The sequence below is a fragment of the Oncorhynchus mykiss genome, chromosome 26 (assembly GCF_013265735.2).
Source record: "Oncorhynchus mykiss isolate Arlee chromosome 26, USDA_OmykA_1.1, whole genome shotgun sequence".
Taxonomy (NCBI): domain Eukaryota; kingdom Metazoa; phylum Chordata; class Actinopteri; order Salmoniformes; family Salmonidae; genus Oncorhynchus; species Oncorhynchus mykiss.
The window spans coordinates 23,925,719-23,944,524 of NC_048590.1; the positions used below are offsets into that span (position 1 = coordinate 23,925,719).

General features: G+C 41.9%; 1 protein-coding gene across 2 annotated transcripts in view; it reads right to left on the bottom strand.

The window, feature by feature from the left end:
• Positions 1–8,906: 8,906 nt before the first annotated feature.
• LOC110506447 (immunoglobulin superfamily DCC subclass member 4-like) overlaps positions 8,907–18,806 on the bottom strand; it is a 63,782-nt gene continuing 53,882 nt past the window's right edge. For both annotated transcript variants that reach the window (XM_036963663.1, XM_036963662.1), the window contains 7 exons: positions 18,470–18,597; positions 17,286–17,456; positions 17,031–17,165; positions 15,935–16,037; positions 11,546–11,783; positions 11,310–11,438; positions 8,907–10,652 (listed from right to left, as the gene is read on the bottom strand). In XM_036963663.1, the coding sequence (XP_036819558.1) occupies positions 10,008–10,652; positions 11,310–11,438; positions 11,546–11,783; positions 15,935–16,037; positions 17,031–17,165; positions 17,286–17,456; positions 18,470–18,597 (1,549 nt within the window). In that variant the 3' untranslated portion in view covers positions 8,907–10,007. The remainder of the gene's footprint in view (positions 10,653–11,309; positions 11,439–11,545; positions 11,784–15,934; positions 16,038–17,030; positions 17,166–17,285; positions 17,457–18,469; positions 18,598–18,806) is intronic.

Consider the following 18,806-nt stretch of genomic DNA (forward strand, 5'->3'; position numbering starts at 1 on the left):
AGTAGGCCTAGATTATATGCCTATAGGTAAAGCAGCTTGTAAAGTAACTGTGGTGTACTGCTATATTGCATGAACACCTTTATAGCATACGGTAGGCCTAGCCAATGGTCCAGGAAGGCTCAATCACAATTTGGCATTAAAAATATAAATATGCCTATTCATGGACTGTTTACTCTTTAGGGTAGCTCTGTCCACTTTCATTCATTTCATGATAATATTGTATCCCCATATACCCTAAACACAACAAAAGGCTTTTATGTAGGCATACCAAAGTTGTTATACTACTCCATTATGTCACTATGCATAAGGCAATCCTATTACGCAAACTAAATTGTCATTAGTTATCCTTAGTAATGGACAGGTTTGATTTTCTTAATAGGCCCACCTCTTATGGCGTGATTGCAATCTTGGAGGTTGTAATTTACATCTTATTCCCCCCGCGGTAGCCTAATAGAACCAAGTTATACACTTACAGTAAGTCTGCAATATTACCTGACTGTCATCTGGAGGAGAGGATACATGTGACACATGTTCAAAGATAAAGCCTCTGTTTTTCTCCAAGGTGAACTATAGTAATCACAAAACCACACATACCTCCTAGTAAGTGCTTCAAAGATGAGCTGGGCTACTTTTTATTCTTTAATTGATATATAATTACAGTGTGTGCATAATGTCTCTGCTATTTTAGTGTATGGCCTGTGTTCCACCTAGGTGTAACGAATTGAGAGTTGTGGGAATGTTAATTTTTGGTTTCCCATTGGTTCTGGGAATGAAGCCATACGTTTCCTGACCAGTAAAACCACTTGCTTTAATGTTCTGAGAACATACATGAAAGGTTATTTGAAGGTAATGAAATAATGTTCTGGGAACATTCTCTAAATGTGGGCATTTAAGGTTATTTTGAGGTTTATGAATAACTTCCTGTTTCAATAAGACTTTTTTATATCACTACTAGCTTAGGTTAACTGTTTTCAACTCCAAGCACAGGTAGGACACATGGAAATTCATTTGTTTAATCATGCAAACACATTTCTTCTTTATTGTGGCACAGCATCAGTGAGATTCTAACCCATGATCTTCTGTTTTCTATCCATGGAATGAATCTACTGCACCACCAGGATGGAGTTAGCATGCCATGTTTTTTATTAACTCATACAAAGCTGTTCGATTTAGTCTATTCAAACAGACCCCATTTCAAAGGAAACATGCACTCCTTAACGTTCTGAGAAACATATGTTTTTTAGAGCGTGGTGAGAGAGTGGTTGTCCTATGGTTATTTTGCATACAACCTTCCCACAACATTTTGTGAAAGGTGCAGGATAGTTGATTGGTTTTGGAACATTCTCAGCACATTTGAGGAACTTGACAAAAAAGTTGTTTTCTTGGTATTTCATTACTTTAACAGAACGTTTCCCTAAAAGTTCAAACGTGGTTACATTTATTTTTGATGATGTTCTATGAACGTTTTCCAACTGGTTTGACATTGTGAATGTTCTCAAATAGTTCAACAATTTTCTTCTGTGGGAATTTCAGTACATCAACATAACATTTCCTACAGGTTTCCTCATGGTTCTATTTAAAGTAATGTCCTCAGAATGTTCAGAGAACCTTAAAGAAACAACATTCTTCTGTGGGAATTTCAGTACAAAGTTTTCTGCAAGTTTCCTCATGGCTGTATTTAAAGTCATGTTCTCAGAACATTGAGAACTTTCCATAAAAACCAAAAGAAAACAGTGAAGTTGAAAGTTTCTTCTGATGTTTTTTAAAAACCTTTACATTCCGTTCTCACGTCAACAAAACTGTCTCTATCCTCCATCTTGTTAAGTGTGTTCAGGTGTGTTGGCCGCGCCACACCTGATCTTATGTGCTAGCTGGGCACTGACACCGGTTACACAGAGAACAGAGAACCAAGAACAGGCACTGCTCTCCATGTCCATAAGTATCCATACATGGTTGTTCATGGGTGACTGTAATATTAGTGAAACATCAAGAATAAAGATTATCAGGAGGTCAAAGAAGGGTTACAAACAGTCAGACATCTTTGTTCAGTTATCCTCATCTCTTTATTAAGATGTTTTATTTACACAACAGTAGTTTGCTCAGACATCTTGAGTTGCTGTGCGTTTGACAAGTTCACTGATGGTAGCACAGTGTGGATAAACTTCTAAAAAAACAAGATTACTTCTCATCCATGTCCACAACTTTGGCCAGCCATATGTACACAGAGTATACAAAACTTTTGGAACATGAGTTAGACTGACCAGGTGAATCCAGGTGAAAGCTATGATCCCTTATTGATGTCACTTGTTAAATCCACTTCAATCAGTGTTGCTGAAGGGGAGGAGACATGTTAAAGAATGAATTTTAAGCCTTGAGACAATTGAGACATGGATTGTGTATGTGTGCCATTCAGAGGGTGAATGTGCAAGACAAAAATACTTAAGTGCCTTTGAAAGGGCTATGGTAGTAAGTGTGAGGCGCACTGGTTTGAGTGTGTCAAAAACTGCAATGCTGCTGGGTTTTTCCACGCTCAACAGTTTCCTCTGTGTATCAAGAATGGTCCACCAGCCAAAGGGCATCCAGCCGAAAGGGGTGCAACTCAATATTAGGAAGTTGATCCTAATGTTTTGTACACTCAGAGTATACGTTACAGCCATCTCTTAAACTAAAAGGTTTCATCAGGGATTTATCGCTAACACTTGAGTCGACCTTGGCGCCAAACATCCTCCAATTTTTTAAGACCAAGTTAAATTGCACTTCTTGACACTGACCGTCTGAAGTTGCCATGGCCCCAACTCCCATAAGAATGAATTAATAAAACAATGCTGGAATGCATAAAAAGGGGACGACATATTACTGTGCAAAGCCGATGCCAACAGGGAAGGGGCCATGTGTAGTGATGGACAGGTGTGTTAATCAGCGAGGATGGCTGTGAGGGAGAGGTGAGCATCAGAGCACTGCCCGGATGTATGTAATGTAGAACCGGCTCACTCATAGACACCCTCTACTGCCTCTCTCACGCAGCGATACCGCCGCCAACATGTTAATCCTACTTTCACAATGCAAGCGCTTTTTCAAGACACTGCACACATACACATATGAAGATAATAGAAGTGCTCATTCACAAGAAGTGCTCCAACAACCAGAGTTGATATCGCGAGTGAGTTTGAAGTGAAAGAGGTTGCATACATACGACACAATGAAAATAATGTACTGTAATAAAAGACTGAGTTCTGCTGGTGGAACGAGACCAGGGTCTCTATGATTGGACATTCTGGATAAAGCACAGTTCAGCTGGTTAAGAAGTAGAAGAAGAATGCCCAAATGTGACATCACTGGACAAGGTAGCTCACCACAAAGCACCAGAGGACACAGAGCCAGAATACATTGATTCATTTTTTTTAATACAAAAACTAAAAGCTAAATAAAATATGCCATTTAGCAGAAACTTCTATCCGAATCTGTGTATCAGCATTTGTTTAGTGTTTTTCAGGATTACAAGTGGTGAAGCTTTGTTTGACAACTAATGACGTGCTTCAGAGTCGGGTATACTGTACATGCTGGCAAGTCCTCTACAGTTTTATGCAAAGACAGGCCACCTGAGTAGAGAACAGTAAAGACCAGTATTCTACAGAAATGTCTGCACTGAGAGGTAAGACCTGCAGGTAGACGTTCCTCTTCCAACAGTCAATCACCGCTCCACAACTCCACTCTTCTTGGCACTGATATCACACGGGTTTCCCTTCACTACTTTCCCTAACTTCACCCTCCTCCCCTTAGCTCCCTGCCTTCATGCCTCTCCTCACACCCCCCAACCCCTGCCCTGCATCCACTCACCACTCAAGGGCTTATTCTTGGAGTGGAAAATAAATCCACTGCAACAAGTGCTATTTCCAGCTGAGATAAGACAAGACAAGCAGTATTACGTCATCTTCTGCCAGCTTGGCTCCCACATAAGGATTCTTATAAACATAATTTCCATTATTCATAATGATCTTCATTAAATTAAAAAGTAACCAACAAAAATGAGGTATTCTTGTGATAAAATTTCGATAAAAGAGAGGATCCCGTTATTGAACTAATGTGCATATTTGATCAGATTAGAGCAAGATATTACTACGTTGAGCATCGCATCTGCTTACTCTGGGCAATTACGCTTACAGTAAGGAACACTATGTACTGCAAGATATGTGGTTAGAAGGAAACAGTAAAAAGAACCAACTGGACCTCTTCAGTGAGAGCACACATTCTTCATGCCGGAGGCGGTTTTATGTCTTCAACGCTGGCTTTGTTTTCAACAGACCACACAAAGCCGCTGCAATAGGTGCCCCTCGAGTAAGAGTTTGAAACAGAGCTGACATTGACACTACAATGTAACAATGTATGTTAAAAACAGACGCTTCAGTAGAAATGTGAGTAAAGAACATGTAACAACTTCTGTAATGTTACAAAGATACAATACATACTGTACGCCTGTGAGATTCAAATGAACTGTAAACGGTCACCTTCTCACAGCTTCACTCAGTCTAAAATAGATATTGGTAGTTATACTGTATACAGTCCTATTAAATCATGCATTGGGTGGACACCTTTCATTCAAATCTGACTAAATAAACCTGAGTGAGTTAGTCAGAGCACAACGATCCATATCCGAAAGGACTTTTGTATCGATAATGACTGGACTAATTGTATAGATTATAGACGGACTGAGAACATTTTCCTGATGATCATGCTGTAGAGGAGCAAAGTGCTGATCTCTTAGACCAGAAGGATTTGTCTTGAGAGAAAAAAAGGCAGAACAGGAACATGTAGCATGTGAGACTGAGAATGTATGGGTTGTAAGACGACAACACAAAATGGGCATTATTTTGCTTCGATAAAGTTTGAGCATGCCTGATCCTGAGTGAGGTCTGTTCAAAGTTTAAAACTGGAATGCTTTAGTTATGAGACTCTTCTATATGCCTCTGAGTTCTAGCACCTATCTGGACTAACTGAGTCCTCATTCATCTGACAGACCATAAGACTCAATGTCTTAGGCCACGTTTACAACAGGCCCATTATACCTGTATAGTCTTTGATATGGGCATACTCTAATTTAGACAAAAAGCCTCACAAAGTATGACGAGATATTCTTGTCCTTGTGTGGAGACAATTTTGAATAAATATTTTGTTAGGGTACACAAAGTATGTATAAGAAATGTAAGCATGCATTATGCTAAATAAAATAAAGATGCTTGTTTAAAAATGCTATAAAGAAAGAAATGAAAACATGAGGGTAACACAACATTTACACCGCCAATGTAAAGTCTACACCACCTCTTACTTTTTTTCATATTTTGTTGCGTTACAAAGTGGGATTGAAGTCAATTTAATTGTATATTTTTTGTCACTGATCTACACAAAATACTCCATAAGGTGGAAGTTTAAAGAACATTCTACACATGTTTACAAATTAATAAAAACTGAAATGACTGAAATATAGCTCTTGCACAACTATTCACCCCTTTGTTTAGGCAAGCCTAAAGTAGTTCAGAAGTACCATTTGGCTGAAGAAATCACATAAGTTACATGGACTCTGTGTGAAATAATAGCGGTTGAACTGATTTTTGAACGACTAACCCTTCCTCTGTCCATCATACATACAACATCTCTAAGGTCCCTCAGTCAACTATTGAATTTTAAGCACAGATTCAACTACAAGACCAGGTATGCTTTTGGAAAGACTCAAAGAAGGGCAGTGATTGGTAGATGGGTAACAATAACAAACCAGAGATTGAATATCTCTTTAAGCATCGTCAAGTTAATAATAAACGCTGTGGGTGATGTATTAAACCACCCAGAGACATCAAAAATGCAGTCGTCCTTCTGAACTGAGCTGCAGGACAGGATGGAAACTGCTTCGGGATGTCATCATGGTGATTTTAAAACAGTTACAGAATTCAATGGCTGTAATGGGAGAAAACAGAGGATGCATCAACAAGATTGTAGTGACTCGACAATAATGACCTAAATGACAGTTAAAAGAGAATACAGATACAGATACAGATTACAAATATTCCAAAACATGCATACAGTGCCTTGCGAAAGTATTCGGCCCCCTTGAACTTTGCGACCTTTTGCCACATTTCAGGCTTCAAACATAAAGATATAAAACTATTTTTTTGTGAAGAATCAACAACAAGTGGGACACAATCATGAAGTGGAACGACATTTATTGGATATTTCAAACTTTTTTAACAAATCAAAAACTGAAAAATTGGGAGTGCAAAATTATTCAGCCCCCTTAAGTTGATACTTTGTAGCGCCACCTTTTGCTGCGATTACAGCTGTAAGTCGCTTCGGGTATGTCTCTATCAGTTTTGCACATCGAGAGACTGACATTTTTTCCCATTCCTCCTTGCAAAACAGCTCGAGCTCAGTGAGGTTGGATGGAGAGCATTTGTGAACAGCAGTTTTCAGTTCTTTCCACAGATTCTCGATTGGATTCAGGTCTGGACTTTGACTTGGCCATTCTAACACCTGGATATGTTTATTTTTGAACCATTCCATTGTAGATTTTGCTTTATGTTTTGGATCATTGTCTTGTTGGAAGACAAATCTCCGTCCCAGTCTCAGGTCTTTTGCAGACTCCATCAGGTTTTCTTCCAGAATGGTCCTGTATTTGGCTCCATCCATCTTCCCATCAATTTTAACCATCTTCCCTGTCCCTGCTGAAGAAAAGCAGGCCCAAACCATGATGCTGCCACCACCATGTTTGACAGTGGGGATGGTGTGTTCAGGGTGATGAGCTGTGTTGCTTTTACGCCAAACATAACGTTTTGCATTGTTGCCAAAAAGTTCAATTTTGGTTTCATCTGACCAGAGCACCTTCTTCCACATGTTTGGTGTGTCTCCCAGGTGGCTTGTGGCAAACTTTAAACAACACTTTTTATGGATATCTTTAAGAAATGGCTTTCTTCTTGCCAATCTTCCATAAAGGCCAGATTTGTGCAATATACGACTGATTGTTGTCCTATGGACAGAGTCTCCCACCTCAGCTGTAGATCTCTGCAGTTCATCCAGAGTGATCATGGGCTTCTTGGCTGCATCTCTGATCAGTCTTCTCCTTGTATGAGCTGAAAGTTTAGAGGGACGGCCAGGTCTTGGTAGATTTGCAGTGGTCTGATACTCCTTCCATTTCAATATTATCGCTTGCACAGTGCTCCTTGGGATGTTTAAAGCTTGGGAAATCTTTTTTGTATCCAAATCCGGCTTTAAACTTCTTGACAACAGTATCTCGGACCTGCCTGGTGTGTTCCTTGTTCTTCATGATGCTCTCTGCGCTTTTGACGGACCTCTGAGACTATCACAGTGCAGGTGCATTTATACGGAGACTTGATTACACACAGGTGGATTGTATTTATCATCATTAGTCATTTAGGTCAACATTGGATCATTCAGAGATCCTCACTGAACTTCTGGAGAGAGTTTGCTGCACTGAAAGTAAAAGGGCTGAATAATTTTGCACGCCCAATTTTTCAGTTTTTGATTTGTTAAAAAAGTTTGAAATATCCAATAAATGTCGTTCCACTTCATGATTGTGTCCCACTTGTTGTTGATTCTTCACAAAAAAAGACAGTTTTATATCTTTATGTTTGAAGCCTGAAATGTGGCAAAAGGTCGCAAAGTTCAAGGGGGCCGAATACTTTCGCAAGGCAGGTATGTATGCAACAAGGCACTAAAGTAATATTGCAACAACAACAAAAAAACAGCAAATGAATGCACATTTTGGCCTAAATGCAAAGCATTATGTTTTGGGCAAATCCAACACAACACATCACTGAGTTACTGCCTTCTTATTTTCCAGCATGGTGGTGGCTGCATCATGGTATGGGTATGTTTGACATCGGCAAAGACGGGGGAGTTTTCAGGATGAAAAGAAAAGACGGGGCTAAGCACTGGAAAAATCTTAGAGGAAACCCTGCTTCAGTCTGCTTTACACCAGACACCTGGAGAGGAATTCACCTTTCAGCAGGACAATAACCTAAAACACAAAGCCAAATCTACACTGGTGTTGCTTACCAAGAAGACAGTGCATGTTCCTGAGAACCAAGTTACAGTTTTGACTTAAATCTGTGTGAATTTGTTGGGCAAGACTTGAACATTGCTGTCTCGCCATTATCCCCAACACCTTGACAGAGCTTGAAGAACTGTTTAAAGAATAATGGGAAAATATTGTGCAATCCATATGTGCAAAGCTTTTATGAGACTTACCCAAGAAGACTGAGGTGATTCTAACATGTATTGACTCAGGAGGGTGAATACTTACCTAACAAGTTATATTAAAGTTCGTTTTTTTCATGAATCTTTAAAAAAAATAGAATTTTTCTTCCACTTTAAAATGACAGAGTATATAAAAATGTCAATTAAATCCATTTTAATTCCACTTTGTAACACAAAAAAATTTGAAAAAAGTTCAAAGGGGTGTAGACTTTACATGTGATATTGTGAAAGACCTCAGGCTGGCGAGAGTCAAAAGTACAAAGAAAGACGGGAAATATGGCTGAAAATAGAAGTGGTTTCTAGGTCTATTTCTCTATGATATTTCCATCCCCCTCACCTGCAGAGGGAGGAGCTTAGACACAGCTGAGAAAGGATGAGTGAGATGGCATCACAAAGGATGAGGCCTCCTGACGGAGCCTTGTTCATATGTAGTAGGTCTAGTAACAAGCTACCATATATTAGGCCTGGTAACTAAAATGCTGCATTATTTACCTAAGTTGAAAAGTGATTTGCGGTAATTGGTCAATTAAAAATGTTTATCTTTTCCGGTCCAAAGTAGATGTGACGACAGTTGGAAACTCAAATCTAATGGAACGACTGATAAAGGGGGAAAAGGGCAATAAACAGAGATCTGAGACAGGCCGTTATGTACCATACGTGTCATTTCCTGTAGGGAATACGCATCGATGTATACAGAAAGAAGGGGACAGGAAATGATTCCTGAAAGTAGTGAAGGCTATGAATTAAACAGTTAAAAAACAGATTCTAAAAGATGCACCTATCTGCATGACACAATTAAAATCACCAACAAACCGTCCTGTAAAGAAATGAGGTAGTGCTGTTGACTGGGAGCAAAACCAGGAGACCGCTGCTATAAGATGTGTTATTTTGTCATACACCTGCACATCTCATCTAGTCCTCCCCCCCAAAATAATGCTACCTATATCAACTACATGTACTATATGCGGTTCCTTCAAAATGATCTTCAATTGTCTAATTTATTTTCCCTTTTCAACATATTTGTCCTATTTTTATTGAATATAATCATCTATATAAATAAACAGAGGTTAAAAATGCTCCTAAAATATTAGGCACCTGAGACCCCCAAGCTCCATTCAGGGAATGTGTGTGTGGATCCTGAGACAGCAGGAGGTTGGAGAGAGAGAGAGAGACAGGTCTGTGTCTAAATATAAGGCTTCTTTCCTGGTGCTGGGGCAGGCAGCATCCATACAGTGGAACAGCCAATAGGAACAGCTCAGTCATTTGAAAGGAGCCAGAGTGAGAGTGAAAGGGCCACATGGTCACGGTTCTGCTCTATCTTCATCCATGGTGCTGAATCAAGAGCCTCTCCACCACCATCAGCTGACCAAAGGTAGGTCTTGAAGTACCACACGCCCACGCTCATTCTAAGAGTCCAACAGGTCAAGGCTTATGAAAAAAGGAATATCCTGCTTTCTACACTATGATTCCGTCATCGTACGTCTGTAATAGGAGCCTGTAGCAAAGTACAGATTAAGGCCAGACTAACATACTGCTGCTATGCAACAAAATGAATACCCATACATACTAGCACTAAAAAATATATACTGTATATATACACATATAAAACAATGGATTCAAAGTACTGAGCCAGGAAGAAGAAAATCAGATACTGAGGTGCTTTAAAAAACAAAACATTTGATTCATCGTGGATGAGAAAAAGAAAGAAGTCCAGTTGGTCTTTGTGTGGGGGTTTGTTCCTCTTGCTAAGGGCACAGGTAGCTGTGCACTGCTGAGTTAGAGTGGACAAGGCCGGCGCTGACGAAAGGAGAGGGGGCCGGGGGAGGGGGGCAGTGTCTGGAGTCCCCATTCCCCAGGGTCTCCTGCCCTGGCCGCAGGGGCTTGGTGGAGTGGAAGCCGTTGGTGAGCCCCATTTCCGGGTGCCGCCCCACATCTACAGTCAGCTGCGCTGCCACGCCCACCATGCCCCCAACAATGCCCTCTGGCTGCCCATTATGATTGGACACTGGCTCCAGGACAGGGCCGGATGGGACCTTGGGTAGGGGTTGTGTCTGTAGGGACTCCTCCCCTGGTGATAGAAGTTGTGGTGCCTGGGCAGCCTGACTGACTGGCTCCTCTAGAAGATGTGGTGCCTGGGCAGGCTGTCTCACTGGCTCCCCTGGATGTTGTGTCCCCTTTGGGTGTAAAGGGGCCTGGGCAGGCTGTCTGACTGGGGAGTAAGCTGCCTCGGACAGTGAAGGCCCCCTGGTGGCCTGAGAGTGCTCTTCCGTGTCACTCTGCGCCTCCTGCTGCTCCTTCTCCAGGTCGTTCAGCTCAGAGTGAACTATGACCTCTGCCTCCACCTGGTTACTACTGCACAGGGAGGAGTCCAGTTGGTCCTCGGGGTTGCCCTGAAACACACCACACACAGTTAGCAGATATTTAATGATTTAATTTCATACAGTCAGCCCATGTAACAGTGGAGTCCTACAAGGCAGTGTGTTTGTACTCCTGTTGTTCTGTATTAACATAGAACTGTAAATGAACTTACACCAGTGGTGTCAATCATAACTGAAAGGCAGCCATAATACAATTATAAACACAGTCATTATTTCTTGCTATGCTATCCAGCTTTCTGAACTGCTTACCATTCTCTAAATGAAATTACTGAGAATGCGACTGAAATGTCACCAGTAAAATAGAGCAGTGGTGGTATGAGGTGTGACTGCAAAATAAACGAGGGATTCATTATAGATTAATTACAGCTTTCCCCTCCTACACTTTTGAAGGGTATGAGAGTGCCTTAACAGTGGCAGAGTAATTCATTTATCAGATGCACGATCAAGCGGCTCATTCAGCTTTCAGCCAGTGTCACATTCTAATTAGCTATACGTCATCCTGACACCTCGTTCACTGTTTCATTACTTCCTGTTCAGCTCTCACACACACCACTCTACCTCTAAACCAGCTCTTACTGCTCTTCTAGACGCATGCTTGCACACACAAACCACTTTCTACCCCATCTACCTCTTATTCTTGTACACACACACACACACGCACACACACACCTTGCCATTCTCTGTGGTGTCCATGTCCAAAGTTCCATTGTTGAGCGTTGGAGAGTCCTCTGTGATGGTATCCCTGTATTTGGAGATCCGGTTGGCCCAGTTACGACTAACTGACCCATTCCAAGCAGCCTGGAGAATGACAAGGTCAGAAGAAAAACACGACTCAACAAGTAATCTTGAAAAGTACTATATTTGTAGTTGTTTCTAGTGTGGTATCTAGTGTCCTGACTACTCACCATGAGCTCAGCTCCTAGGGCATCGTCCCCTATTCCTACATTACCCATGAGGCTGTGCTCCTCAGTGGGCTCTGTGAGGGGCTGGGCGCAGTCATGTTCATGGTCCAGGCTGCCCAGGGGCATCAGGGTCTCTAGCTCATGGCAATCACTGCATTCTGGCACCATGGTGGGCACAGACCGACACCCATGATGGTACTGTGGGGGCAGAGCAGTGGAGTCCAGCCCTTCAGACACCTCTCTGGTTACACAGCACAGAGGAGTGACACAGGTTAAGGATTAGAGTTATGTCACTGCACATGGTTTAACCTCAGAGCACAGTATAAAAACAAGGATGATCATTAACAATTGTGGTTTTTATAGGAAAACGTCTGGATTTTTCCAATGAAGCCCTTTATTGACTTCCCCAGAGTCAGATGAACTCGTGGATACCATTTGTATGTCTCTGCGTCCAGTACAAAGGAAGTTGGAGGTAGTTTCGCGAGCCAATGCTAACTAGCATTAGTGCAATGCCTGGAAGTCTATAGGTATTAGAGGTCGACTGATTAATCGGAATGGCCGATTAATTAGGGACGATTTCAAGTTTTCATAACAATTGGAAATCTGTATTTTCGGATGCAGATTTTGCCGATTTTTTTTACACCTTTATTTAACTAGGCAAGTCAGTTAATAATTGGGGCTAGGGGGCAGAATTTTCACTGTTGGATAAATAGCGTGCCTAATTTAAACTTCCTGCTACTCATGCCAAGAATATAAGATATGCATATTACTCATATATGTGGATAGAAAACACTGAGGTTTCTAAAACTGTTTGAATCATGTCTGAGTATAACAGAACTTACGTAGCAGGCAAAACCCAGAGGACTAACTGTTCAGAATAAAAAATGTTTCCCCTCTCTGTTCCCTGGGTTGTCATTGCCAAGGGATACTTCATAGGAACCTGTTTTCAGTTCCTACCGCTTCCACTGGATGTCACCAGTCTTTGAAATTTGGTTGAGGTTATTCCTTTGTGCAATGAAGAAGTAGGCCAACTCGGAACTGGGTAACACTTTTGTGAGTTGCGCAAGACTTGAAAAGCAGCGCTGGTTTGTTTTCATTCCTGTATTGAACACAGATTGCTCCGTCTACAATTTGATTGATTATTAAAGTTTAAAAATACCTAAAGTTGTATTACAAAAGTAGTAAATATTTTGGCAAAGTTTATAGGCAACTTTTGAAAAATTTTGTAGTGACGTTGCGTTTTTTGTAAGCTGTTTTTTTCTGGATCAAATGCGCTTTATAAAATGGACATTTTTAATGTATATGGATGGAATTAATCGAACAAAATGACCAATTGTGATGTTTATGGGACATATTGGAGTGCCAACAAAAGAAGCTCGTCAAAGGTAAAGGATGTTTTATATTTTATTTCAGCGTTTTGTGTAGCGCCTGCAGGGTTGAAATATGCTAACTCCTTTGCTTACTGCTGGTGCAGATGGTGCAGATAATAGCTTCTTATGCTTTCGCCGAAAAGCATTTTAAAAATCTGACATGTTGGCTGGATTCACAACGAGTGTAGCTTTAATTGAGTATCTTACATGTGTGATTTAATGAAAGTTAGAATTTTATAGTACTTTATTTGAATCTGGCGCTCTGCATTTTCCCTGGCAATTGGCCAGTTGAGACATTTGCGTCCCGCCTAACTAGTTTTAAGAACACATTCTTATTTTCAATGACGGCCTGTGATGGTCTGTGTTTATCTGGTCTCCACGTTGATTGACAGGAATGGGATAGCAAACAAAGCAATGCAATCAAACAGCGAAAGCGGACGTGGGGGACCTGTCTGCCTGCAGCGGGATCAAATAAGAGACATGAACTGCACTAGAGCAGAGCTGCATTGCAATATTGATGCTTTACTGGGGAAACAGTGGACAAAGAGAATACATTTTTTTTATTTTACCTTTATTTAACTAGGCAAGTCAGTTAAGAACAAATTCTTATTTTCAATTATGGCCTAGGAACGGTGGGTTAACTGCCTTGTTCAGGGGCAGAACGACAGATTTTTACTTTGTCAGCTCTGGGATTCAATCTTGCAACCTTACGGTTACTAGTCTAACACTCTAACCACCTGCCTCTCATTGCACTCCACGAGGAGCCTGCCTGTTATGCAAATGCAGTAGAAGCCAAGGTAAGTTGCTAGCTAGCATTAAACTTATCTTATTAAAAACAATCAATCATAATCACTAGTTAACTACAGATGGTTGATGATATTACTAGTTTATCTAGCGTGTCCTGCGTTGCATATAATCGATGCAACGCTGGGGGATGATTTAACAAAAGTGCATTTTGCGAAAAAAGCACAATCGTTGGACGACTGTACCTAACCATAAACACCAATGCCTTTCTTAAAATCAATACACAGAAGTATATATTTTTAAACCTGCATATTTAGCTAAAAGAAATCCAGGTTAGCTGGCAATATTAACCAGGTTAAATTGTGTCACTTCTCTTCTGTTCATTGCACCAGAGTAGTTGTTATGCAACAGTTTGGGCCGCCTGGCTCATTGCGAACTAATTTGCCAGAATATTACGTAAATATGACATAACATTGAAGGTTGTACAATGTAACAAGAATATTTAGACTTAGGGATGCCACCCGTTAGATAAAATACAGAATGGTTCCGTATTTCACTGAAAGACTAAACGTCTTGTTTACGAGATGATAGTTTCCGGATTCGACCATATTTCTGTGCGTTATTATGTTATAATTAAGTCTATGATTTGATAGAGCAGTCTGAGTGAGTGGTGGTAAGCAGCAGCAGGCTCGTAAGCATTCATTCAAACAGCACTTTCGTGTGTTTTGCCAGCAGCTCTTCGCAAGCACAGCGCTGTTTATGACTTCAAGCCTATTAACTCCCGAGATTAGGCTGGTGTAACCGATGTGAAATGGCTAGCTAGTTAGCGGGGTGCGCGCTAATAGTGTTTCAAACGTCACTCATTTGGGCCGCGGATTTTGTGGAGCAATGGGTAACGCTGCTTCGAGTGTGGCTGTTGTCGATGTGTTCCTGGTTCGAGCCCAGGTAGGGGCGAGGAGAGGGACGGAAGCTATACTATTACACTGGCAATACTAAAGCGCCTATAAGAACATCCAATAGTCAAAGGTATATGAAATACAAATGGTATAGAGAGAAATAGTCCTATAAATACTATAATAACTACAACCTAAAACCTCTTACCTTGGAATATTGAAGTCTCATGTTAAAAGGAACCACCAACTTTCATATGTTCTCATGTTCTGAGCAAGGAACTCAAACGTTAGCTTTTTTACATGGCACATATTGCACATTTACTTCTCCAACACTTTGTTTTTGCATTATTTAAACCAAATTGAACATGTTTCATTATTTATTTGAGGCTAAATTGATTTTTATTGATGTATTATATTAAGTTAAAATAAGTGTTCATTCAGTATTGTTGTAATTGTCATTATTTCAAATAAACACTTATTTTTATTATTTTTATTTTTTTAAATCGGCCGATTAAATCGGCATTGGCTTTTTTTGGTCCTCCAATAATTGGTATCGGCGTTGTATATACTAACATGCTAGCAGATACCATAGACTTCTAGTCATTGTGCTAAAGTGAAATGACCTCTAACTTCCTTCATACTGGACAAAGAGACATGGACATGGTATCCATGAGTTCATCTGCCTCTGGGGAAGTAGATAAAGGAAGGCCTCATTGGGATGTTGGCAAAGTATCCTTTTAAAAACAAATATGAGGAATGCATTGTCATAGACAGTCATTACAACTATAACAGTAGGATGAACAAAATATTGTCACTCCACCTCAAATTGTGATGGCTAGCTGGATTCACTATATATAGTACACACTGGAATTCAAATGAGCTAAATACCAAAACAGACAGTAATAATAGTTGTTCCATATTAATGCAAAATTATTCAAAATTATTCACATCTGAAATGTCAAATGTGCAGCATGAAGACATGGACCCCCCCTGGGTCTCACACAAAAGTCATCCTAATTCTGTAGCTATATAAAACATCTCCAAAACCTCCACTTCTATTTAAATCAGTTTACTGCTCTCCCTGCCAAACCCAATGCAGGCAAACATGACTTTTGTTTCATATTCTTTCCTGCTCATTAACCGCACAGCTTCATAATAGACCAAGAGCAGCAGCCATCTGTGGTGCTCTGTCTTTCAGGACACACTCCCCAACATCTGCCTGTCTGTCTCTCTGCTGCTGCAGCTTCACACACACACACACACACACACACCCTTAAATCTTACAATGCCAGTGAAAGCTTAATGATCCTCAAATCCTAGACGTACATACTAAAGTAGACATACTAAAATAGACAGTCATTTGCTTTCAGGTGGCCTCTTCTTACCTGGCCTTGCCGTTGCGGAAGCTGACACACATACAAAGGAGCATGCTGAGCAGCCCCAGACACACACCAACTATGATGCCTGTCACTGCATGGATGTCCAGCTCTATAGAGAACAGAGAACAGCCCAGGAAAGGCATGCAGGAAACGGGGAGAGAAAACAGACGAGATACTGGATGAGTATCTGAACCTGTCAGCACAGGACGCAGTTAGAGAACAGAAGGTAAGTGGGAGGATGAATGATAATATAGTGTATATGTAGTATGATGACAGCCGGATTCCACCGCTCAATCAATTTCAGCGGGCCATGAAGGAACCAATTCACACTTCCAGGGAGGGAGATATTAATTGAGCTTGGGCAATTGCTGTCTATCTGGCAGCAGAGTGGAGAGAGGACAGATGGTGCTCGCTCCGCTCTCGCCCGCCCACAATCACATTGCATTTACTACTCAGCAGGACCAGAATAAACCTGCTACTCGGTCATCTTAGATGGTCTCCCAGAGGAGGATGGACTCCCCTAGCGCCAATGTTGTGACCTTTTTCTTCTGCTCTCGCCTGGCTTGCTTCTAGATGCTCGAGTTTAGCTGTTGTGCTCATTATTCTCTGATGGACAAAGTGTAATTGGGCTACAAATAGATAATGACTGATGGAGGTCTCCTTGAGAAGCCCAATGAAACTGCAGTAGTATTCAACAGTGTGCACATATCCTTCTTTCTTTTTCCCTGCCAAGCCGCCATAGAATGAGCCGCTCTGTCACAGGCCCCTTCACCGTGGTTATAGGCAAGGTGTCATCCACAGCTCTTCTGCTTCTCAAAATCAGATATGAATTTGAGTCACAGAGCTCTCTGGGTGCAGCGTGTGCTGAGGCCACCCCTTTAATATTCACCTCAGAAGGCCAGAGAGTGAGGAGAGATATGACACAGGCTCCCCAAAGTGACAGCCTCCTGCAGGCTTCTCTGCCCCACTGGCAGGGATGGATTAACCACTTTAAAGGACTCTGTGTGAGTGTGTGTGTGTGTGTGTGTGTGTGTGTGTGTTAGGAAATACTTATGTAAGTAATGACACACACACCATCACAGTAGACAGTAGACCCACTCACCATATTTCCTGGGAGGAGTGTGCACATCCTTCACTGGGGAGTAAGGCCCCACCCCCACCTCAGTGGATGCCCTCATCTTAAAGAAGTATTGTGTCCCACTAGACAGCCCTGCTACCTCAGCACTCATGATGGTCCCTAAGAGGGAGGGAGAGAGAGGGAGAGGGAGGTAAGTGTGTGAGTCATTAACAGTCTCATTTGCATCCACTTATAGAACCCACACAGTTCCTCGCAACAGCCGCAGCTTCAACCACCCACCATCTTGGGAGAGGTTGTTCCACAGGTGCTCAGGCTGGCTGAGGTTGATGGTGTATAGGATCCTGTAGCTGATGATGATGCCATTGGGCTCCACAGGCGGGCGCCAGTTCACCAACACAGAGGAGGAGTCCAAGGCACTGAGCTGCAGCTCCGCTGGGGGGGTGGAGGGTACTGGGGACACAGGGGGTGGGGGGGGAGTCAGTAATCACACCACAGAAATAAAGCACAACAGCGGGCTGGCCACACAGGCTTTGTGTGGCTGGCTGGGACAGGTGTGACACCCCTCTGGGACAAGGTGCCCTTGCCACCTGGTCATAAAGTGGGGGCTGAGGGCAGGGACTGGGTCTCAGGTGACAGAGGGTGGTAGTATGGGATCCGGCAGGCAGCTACCCCGGCTGTGTCAAACCAAAGACCCCTACTTCGTTGCCCTGGTAATGAATCCCGTGCTGACTGGCCCCTCCTGGCCATTATTCACAAAGCGTCTCAATGCTGATCTAGGATCAGTTTGACATTTTAGATCATAATGAACAAGACAGAGAGGACTTGAACCTAGAACAGCACTCGTCCCTGGCTCCTCCCTGACACCACATGGCTGAACTGATTGACGGGCCCTGCCAATTATCTCCCTACGCCCCTAAAGATGAATCCCTTCTCTGTTAACCTGCCTCAATCACACTTGCTCAGTCTCACACATAGACAGTTTTGTATTGCTATCCTTGTGGGGACCAAATAATTGATTCCCATCCAAAATCCCATTTTCTCTAACCCTAAATCTAACCCTAGCCTTAACCCTTGACCTAACCGTAACCCTAACCATAACCCCAAACCTCTAACCCTAAAACTAACCTAACCTTAACTCCTAACCCCTAACCTAATTGTAACCCTAAACCCAACCCCTAAGCCTAAAATAGCATTTTTCGCTGTGGGGGCCGTCAAAATCAACCCACCTGGTCCGTATTTTCCTTGTTTTACTATACTTGTGAGGACTTCTGGTGCCCACAAGGATAGTAAAACAAAAAAACACACATACACCAACGAACTACACACCTCTGTCAGAAACAAAAACACCCACACAGAGGAAGTGAAAGTGAGCGACAGAGCATACTGAACGCAAGCATCCACCTTTATGTTACACTGGATGCACAGATTTGTCCACTACACTGATGAGAACAGGCGAGACTTACTGTCAGTGAGAGTGGACTCCTCCACGGTGGCGCTGAAGGGACCAACCACGTCTCCTCCATTGGACTGCACAGCCAGCTCATAGCGGGTGTAGGGTTTTAGCGCCCCCAAGAGGATCTCCTGAGCAGAGCTGCAAAACACAGTTTGGGAGAGAAAAAAATAATGAAAGAATGAATCACAAATGGGAAAACTTGCACGTCCTTCCTTCCATTCATAACCTGAATATCGATTTAGCCATTCTGGAAGAAATATTACAGATAATGGAATTTGGAACTTCCATTTTCCTCTAAAATGAGCTGGATACCTGGTATAGTAGGAGACCATGAGATGTGTTGTGTT